This window comes from Apis dorsata, unplaced genomic scaffold (genome assembly GCF_000469605.1).
Source record: "Apis dorsata unplaced genomic scaffold, Apis dorsata 1.3 scaffold_1170, whole genome shotgun sequence".
Taxonomy (NCBI): Eukaryota; Metazoa; Arthropoda; class Insecta; order Hymenoptera; family Apidae; genus Apis; species Apis dorsata.
In genome coordinates, this window is record NW_006264267.1 from 102,003 (window position 1) to 111,216 (window position 9,214).

General features: G+C 23.4%; 1 protein-coding gene across 1 annotated transcript; it reads right to left on the reverse strand.

The window, feature by feature from the left end:
- Positions 1–4,891: 4,891 nt before the first annotated feature.
- On the reverse strand, positions 4,892–7,045 carry LOC102675975 (protein aurora borealis). The gene is made up of 6 exons (XM_006624895.2): positions 6,736–7,045; positions 6,306–6,594; positions 6,150–6,235; positions 5,877–6,071; positions 5,569–5,776; positions 4,892–5,482 (listed from the first exon to the last, which is right to left on the reverse strand). The coding sequence occupies exons 1-6, from the start codon at positions 7,033–7,035 to the stop codon at positions 4,980–4,982; spliced, it is 1,581 nt and encodes a 526-aa protein (XP_006624958.2). The 5' UTR covers positions 7,036–7,045; the 3' UTR covers positions 4,892–4,979.
- Positions 7,046–9,214: the final 2,169 nt, after the last annotated feature.

The following is a 9,214-nucleotide window of genomic DNA, read 5'->3' on the forward strand; positions in this document are numbered from 1 at the left end:
CTCTTACTCTTCTATTCCTACTCTTATATTCCTTTTACTTCTACTCCTACTCCTACTCTTACTCCTACTTCTACTCCTATTCCTACTCCTATTCCTACTCCTATTCTTACTTTTATTTTTATTCTCACTTTCACTTTTACTCTCACTATCATTCTTACTGTCACTCTTATTCTCACTTTTATTCTCATATTTACTCACTTTTACTCTTATTATTATTTTTATTCTTACACTTACACTTATTCTTGTTCTTATTAAAATTATTATTACTATTACTACTACTATTACTATTGCTACTACTGGTACTATTACTGCTATTCCTCCTCCTACTATTATTACTATTACTATTACTACTGCCGTATCAAGTCTCAGTCCAAGAGTACACCGAATAATGTATTTCAATCTTGAGAATATGTATTATTATTCTCTTTGTATTAACGAGAACTAAAAAATAAAAAAAGAAATGAAGAAGGAGGAAGAAAAAGAAGAAAAAAGATCGTTAAAGAATATGATTGCATATTTTGAGACATCTTTTGAACACGTATAATAATTATAAATATATATATATATATATAGACATGCTGGTTAAGTTCAACGTGTGACACGATTATTATCTGTACGAGAGAAATGAAAGGTATACAATCACATACACACACATAGATATCACATAATTTTATCATACATACGTGCCGATACACATCATACTGTATATTTTATGTAAGGCTTTAAATGTTTCTTCAAATAACTATTATAATATATCTATATATTTGTATCTATCGTTTTCCCTATCCTGGTAATAATTTAGGTCCGAAATTGTATCAGTGTCCTAAAATAATTTGTAATTAATGTCCGACAGACTTGGAGAAAAATTTTGAAAAAAATATTATTTTAAAAACTTTTGAAGTCTTAAAATTTTCAAGTTCAAAGTTTTTTAAATTCCTTTTTTTTTTATTATAAATAATATATCAATTAATATAACAATTGATAACAATGAATAAACAAAATGTATGTTCTCCATTACTATATTATTAAAATCAAAGATAAATTATTTTATTTTCTTAGAAGAACTGTAGTCCGAATTTTAACAAGTTGTTTTAAACCAGTTATGTTTATGAATAAAATAATAATACAATTGGCGAAAAAAAAATATAATTTGATTGGTAGAAGTAGTTTATATTGATATAGTAATTTATAATCAAATAATTGAATAAATTGATGACAAAATGATATTGAAAATCGGGCCTTAATTACAAAATTTTCTTCGGATCTATGCTTTTTAATCTTGTTTAAAGCCAACGTTATTTTGCACTGTTTGATATATTCTAAACTCACTGTAAACGTTTACGATTCATTCTTGTACACTGAAATTTAAAAGATTGAAACTCGTTATGATAGTGTTTCAATGCATATTTAATTAAAATGTCGCTTTTGAAACTAGATTGAGTCGAGTCACAGAGATCAAATCGATTCACTTGTGATGAGACTTGTAACACATTTAGCTCAGAAATGTGTGCAACTCAAAGCAAACCCTCGTCTTATAATGATAAGTTTTTTTAAATTCGAAATATTTTCTTTTTGGTATAACATTTATAAATTAGCTTAATAATATGTACAAAATTTTTTTTCATTTCTAATTTATACAATAATGCCTCGAAAAACGCAACTCGAAGAAAATCAGAAAGACGCTCGTTTTCTTTTTTCCTATTATTTAAATTCGGATTCTATTAAAATTTATATATCGAAAGAGATAAATATATAGTTTTCTAAGATATATTTATTAACCGTACTAAAAAGTAGTTTATATTATGTTTATAATTTAAAATTAATTTTAATTAAAATAATTTTGCAAATTCAATTATAATTTAATATTGTAATAAGATAAATAAAATTTTAAATTAATAGATAAAAGTTTAGATAAAAATTTAGATTAAACTTTAACAATTTTTATTTTAGTCTGTCGTATATTAACGATTTTAAGAACTTGCTCGCTTGGATTGATTTTGAAAATTGAGATATTTTAAAAATTGTATTTTTTTAAATATTTTGAGATGCATTTTCTAGCAGGCACTATTGTAAATATTGCAATTGTTGATAGAATGATATATGCCATAGTGACACATTTCTGCGCTCGTTGTTAATTTACAATTTTTTCAATTATAATTCATCGAAAGATTCACTGAAAATAGGACCATAAAATGTCATTCCGTTGCCGTGGTGGAAGAAAATGCAATTTACGTATATACATTCGTGAAATTCTTTCATTCAAAACGAGATTTAGATCGTGGAAGAACAGGACCTACAATTTTGCAGCGTGATACACAATATGATTATGTGTAAAATTGTAAAATTCGTCTCAGGAGTTCGGGCGAAAGGAGCACATGTTTTCCTTCTCTTCCACGAAATGCGATCGTTAATCTTTTTTTGGTCCTACGATTTAGTTATGAAGGAAAACACAAATCATTTTTGCCCATTCTCCGAAAGCTCGATATATAGATTGTATTTTTGGCTTATTACTGTAAGACTGACTATGTTGCTATATTAAAGATTGCTTCGAAAATAATCGCAGTTACATCGACTAATTAATGTATCCTTTACATTTTTAAAATCCTTTTAATTATTTAATATTCAATAAATGTTAATTATGAACAAAGTATAGATATGATATTTTTTCGCGATATAAAAATTTTTGAGATCAAATTTATAAATCAAATATGATGTTTTATCAAACTTTATATTACGTGCTCTGAAATACCGACCTCAAAAAAAATCATAATGCTTTTTACGCCCTCTACGATTTATTACGGCCGAAGTTAGAAATTTTATACAATGATTTATATATCACAATTTACTTTTACACGTTTTATTTTATTTTCTTAAAAACTTATCTCAAGTTAATAAAAAAGTTACACAAGTTATATTTTTAGAATATTTTAAAGAATAATTTAAAAATTAATCGTTTATTTTTTTGTTATAATCGTTTATTTTTTTGTTATTTTTAATTTATCCTTTTACAATATTTATTTCTTTTTTAACATTTTTATTTATGAAAATAATTTTTAATTCTATTTAATTTGATGATCGTCTTTTATTTTTATTTAATATTAACTTTATTGCTATTTTTGTCCCGTGCAAATGTTACCAGGACATCCAATATTAATACATGTTTTATATCTTGGAGTAATAGCATTAACTTCTTCTTGAACTATCATTTTAAATCCTTTTCGTCGTGTTCTATTAATATCAAATTTAATTTCTTCAGTACTTACTTCTGGAATTTTCGGGGGATAATTTGGAGAAATCACATTTGGCGGATATCCGTCTTTTTCCGATAAATCTTTACAAATTAATATCAAATGAGCTATATTTATTGCTCTTGGAGGAGTATCTAGTTCACTTTCTTCAAGTAGTTTTTCAGGCATGCAGAATTTTGTACCAGCTTCTGCTGCTCTTCTTTCTTCCTCATCTGGATACATTACTTTAGTGCACAAAAATTCGTTAAATGAACCAATATTTCTATATAATAATCTTTTTCCTGCGATTACGAAGGGATTGATTGTATATGTTCCAAAACAAGTCAATCTCAAGAAAATATTTATATAACCAGTTGGCTTATATTCCTCGTCCATAAGAACAAAAATATTTTTGATTTTATACGGTTTTGGTAAATGATATATATCATTGCTTGCCATCATTATGTAATCACATAAGCAACCTGGTATCGGAATTACTGAATGTCCTAATGGATACTTTTTTACTTCCTCGGGACAAATAACGATTTTTTTGATTTTATATACGTCTAATAATATGGGTTTAGATCGCATTTGTGCTACAAGTTCAGCGGGATTTCTAGTGAACAGATATGCTTTACCAGCATTAAAATTTATAGTAAAAGTTCCTGGTCCGCGAGTTATCTCTTTTGATCTATCTGGCTTGGTTAATAAAAAATAACTTTGAAAAATTCGAAACAATGGCATATCGATAAATTTTAAATCAACACCTAATTCGTTAGGAAGAATTTTTTGCAATTTTTCGGCATAAATAGTAACCGAATCAATAAAAATTTCTAGAATATATAATTTTTCAATTTTATCGGACTCACAAAGTTTGAGATTTGCATTCATCTTGACAAAAAATTGTTCTTGATATTTTTTATAAAAAAAGATAGAATCAAAAATTAATTAAATATAATTTAAATTCACTTAAAATATAGTTGATAAAATTAACCTAAAATAATTACATAGTTTCAATTAAAAAATTACAAAAACAATTGAATTGAAAAATTTCTAATTTTCCATAACTTTCTATATATTTTTATATATGTGTATTTAGTTTTTTATGATAATCATGATTATATGATCATTAGAAATATTATCATCAATAATTAATAATTAATAAATATTTTATATCAGATTGATATTTTTTGTAAGATATATATACTTTTCAGTTATCTTCCTTGATTTTAATCAATTGTTACACATTTTAATACGAAAATTAATTCGTAATTAAAATATGAAAAATATGAGATACATTATATATAGGTATTCATATTTTAAAAATATTTTTAAAAGATATATTTAAATTTTGATGTATTTAATTTGAATTGAAATCTAATATATTATTATTATAATTTTATTCAATATTAAACAAATGTATTCATATATTTATTTATAATATTTATATATCTAATATTATAAAAAATCTATTTTAGATTATATAAAGCAGTGAAAAACTGAAAATTATATTATTCATTATATATTAAAATCTATATGTTATAAATTTAACTAAGAAACAAAACATCATAATAAAATAAGAATATAAATATAAAAAATACAAATAATAATATTATTTTTAATTATCTAATATATATATATATATCTCCAATAATATATATTTAAATTATTTCTAAGCTTTCAAGCAATTTATTTGTTATAATTTTATGTTCAAAATTAAATAGATTATATATCATTTCTTAAAAAAATTATCTAAAATACATGATTATCCTTTTCCCTATTCGTTCGTGACGGAGTAGAACTAAAGATATTCTTCATATTCTCTTTCCAATCAGATAGAGGAAATTCATCATCAGTTATTAAAATTTGATCACCCCAACAAAGCTTTTGCTTAACTGGAGTAATATTATAACTATCAGTAATATTTGTTGTATTATTCATACTATAAGTTTGATAACCTGTGTCTTGCGCAGAGTTTGAAACACTTTGCTGATTAGAAGTAGCTAAGATCGCATTTGTTTGCTGAAAGATACTGTCATTCGTATTCATTTTGCACGAATCAGTCATGTATTTAAGCGTATTGTCAGTATTTTTATATTTAAAATTGAATTCTGAAGTTTTATTATCGCAATTGTGCTCAACATAGATCGAGTTTTTTAGGACTTTTTTTTCTATGCGAGTATCACATGTGGAATTATTATGTACATTTAAAAATTCGACTTTTCTTTCTAAGTTTTTCTTATTAATGGATTTATCTAAAAAAATAGATAATCATATTTAAAAAAATAATATTGTAGATTATTTTTTTAATAAATATATATTAATAATGTGGAATAATTACCTAAAGAATGATCTAATAATTCTTTATGTTGATTATTAGGTTGATCTATGCTCATATTCATAGTAAAGTTTAATTGAGTAGTTGAATGAGATTTTATACTTTCGCATGACATGTGGATTGCATTGTGTATAGGAGATACGTTGGGAGGAGATAAATTTTCTGTATTAATTTGTGATGTATCATAATGACAATCTTCGTTTGATGAATACTGAAAAAAAAAAAATTTGAGTGCTTTCTGTATTTCAATATTTATATATTGAATAATAAAATAGGTTAATAAAAATTAATTAAAATACATTTGTATTTACTTTTAAAGGAGCACCATGAATTAACATTCCACTTTGTGGAGGACTGGAAGATAATACTAAAGATCCGTTCATTTTTACTGGTGATACACAGATAGAAGATTCATCATTATCTATATAATCTTCATGATTGAAAAACAACTTTCGTCTTAAAGAATTATTACTTGAATTTGCATCATCACTTTCAATGTTTTGGTTCTAAAAACAAAAAAAGTAGTTTAAAATCAAAGCAATAATATCTAATAATTTGAATAATAATATCAACTTTGTATTTACTTGAACGAATGTAAAGTAAGGTTTTAAAATTTCCATAACATGAGATGGCAATTCAGGTGCAAATGTTAACATTGTTTGACTCCAACCTATAATAAAAATTAAAATAAAAAAATTAAAACATAGAAAATATATTTCTTGATTATTTAATATAAATACCATCTTTTTTTGAGTTAGAAGAATCCAAATTCAAATCAGTGGAAGACCTTACAGGAGTATTCACTTCAATTTTTGTCTTAATTTCTTTTCTCTTTGTTTCCCATGGACTTGGAATTATTTCATTTTCATTAAAAAATTGATCAATAGCTGCTTGAGCTTTTATTTCAGTTTCTGTATCAATACAATGTATCTGTTGTATGGGAAACTCTTCTATTTTTGCTGGTTGTATTAAAGCTAGCTCATCTACACTCCATTCAAAGTTTGAAGATTGTTGGGATGGACTTGAAACCTAGAAACATTATAATAATTATATACATAATTACAGCAATTAAAAAATGATATAAAAATAATTTCATTATTTTCAAATATCGTTTAATAAAATAAAAATATCATAAAATTTTTAGTTTTAATAAATATTTTAAAAAATTACCTTACTAAATACAGTTGGACTAATCACAGATAAATGTAATCTATTAGTTAAATCAGTCTCAAATGGATTCCTTGCCATAAACTTTGTTAAACCTGAGGGAGGTGTAATATGATTTGGAAGAACACTAAAGGAACTAATATTACTTTGATATGTTGTACATTTTGAATTTGTTTCACATTGTTTAACAGGAGTCTTATATATAACGGGACTTTTAATTGTTAAATTTTCGCGTTCGTTTCCACTTTTAATTGGCGTTGTCCACTTTAATTTTTCCATTGTAATGTATCTAAAATGATCCATAATATACCATTTAAATTTTATTTTTTTATAATTATCCATATATATTAATTTTATAATACATGAAGTAACATTTTTCATTCAAAATATATTTAAATAATTTAACAAACTTACTTTTAGTATTTTTATTATTATTGATCCTTTAACGTTTTCTTCAAGTTTGTTTTTTTAATTTATAACTATAAAAATATAAAAACAGTAGAAATACTTTATGGAATTTTTTTATCAAATCATAAAATTTATTTTATATATTACAAATTTATATTACAATAATTATATTAATATAATTTGTAAATTTGTTTACAAATTGAAATATTTTTGAAACAACGAACATAATCACGTGATATAGTCATAAACAATATATAAACTAGAAGATAATCGAAATATTTATAAATGTTAAGTTAATTTTCAAATAAATATTCCATTTCAATTGAGTTTGACATTTTTATAATATTTTATATATATTGAATTACTATATTTTATTTTTAAATACATAAAAATTAAAGAATATTATAAATATACAAGTAATGGTGAGAATTGTAAATTCGGTATTAGTACTTTCTTTATTATCTTTAGTTCGATCTAGTTATTAAAAATTACTAGTTTCTAAAAATTACTAGTTTTGATCAACGTTATGATTTTATAAAATATTTATTTACTTAAATATTAGCAATATATTTAATTATGATAATTATTTATTTTTTTTCTTTTCTTTATATATAAGATAAAAAACAGAGTAGATAGATCGAAGGCAAAGATTTTTTAAAAATTTTTATTTTTTATATAAATTTATTAAATAATAATAATAATATATAATAAATTTAGTAATAATAATATTGATATTCATTTACTATTACATTGCATGCATATAATCTTCATTTTTTAAATTATAATATTATAAATTATTAATGATGTCATAATATTAATGAATTCCTAATTACAAAATAAATTGATGATATCATTACAACTAAATAATTCTTCTACTTTTATATTTTAAAAAATTAATAAATAAAATTAATAAAATTTAATTATAAATGAAAAAAATAATAGTTGTTATTATCAATAAATAAATAAGTAAAAAATAATTTGATTAAGCTTGTAAGGAACAGTTTATGCCAAGAATTTTGTCTTAATATGAAATAATTAGAAAAATATACTTAAAAAAAAATAGAGAACAAGTTAATTTCTAAACAAAACATTAAATCTGTTTATGTAAATAAAAGTATAGCATTTCAAATTCTACGATGCCTATAAAGATATTTCGAAGAAACAATGAGAATATCGATATTTACAATGTAGTATTTATAGATGTCGCTTTTGTCAAGAAATAAAAAAAAATTTTCTTTCACCATAAAAATTATTTTTTTGTTCTTTTAATTCAATAAGATTATAAATACATTTGTATGATTAATAAAATAAAAATATCTTTTAATATTTTATTTTTACAAATCTGTTTTAATTTAATAATTATTAAAATAATTATTAAGTATAAATTGTTATAATCGGTAGAAATATCAATTTCCGGTGGCAGCACAATCGATGCACATAGTTGACCGTTTGGCTACATCATTTCAGTTTAGCTTGAACAGTCGCGAGTAAATGACATTTTCATTTTTTTTTTAATAATTCTTAATTTTTTTTAAGAATTTTGATGTTACTCTTAACATTTTTAATTCTAATTCTTTTTCTTTTTATAATCTTATAATTTTATTTTAATTCGTAACATTATGTTCAAGCTAGACTATTGTGTAATTGTTTCGTTTCATATATTAATATTTTTCAGGTCTTCCGCGTCTTCCGCGTCTTCCGTGTGTTTCGTTTTTTCTTGCAGATTGGTTTCATTGTAATCCCGGACGATCGTAAGTCCCCTTTTCCTTATTTTCTTTCCTTCTATCTGTATGTCTGTAAGGTGAAAATTATATACTTCATGAAAGTAAGATTAAATGGAAATGGTTGCCATTTTCTTGTTCTTTTGACATAGTCAAGTCGAACAAGATTTTTGCATCTTTTTCTGAAATTTTACAATCAAGAAAATATAATTTGTGCTACGTTTGGGAATAATTTGATCTTTTTGGATTGAAATATGCCCATATTATGCACCTCCATTACAAGACCCATTTTATACGGTGATTTGATGGTTTATATTCTGTCATTCCTTAAGTGCCTTTTTCTAATTAAAGGA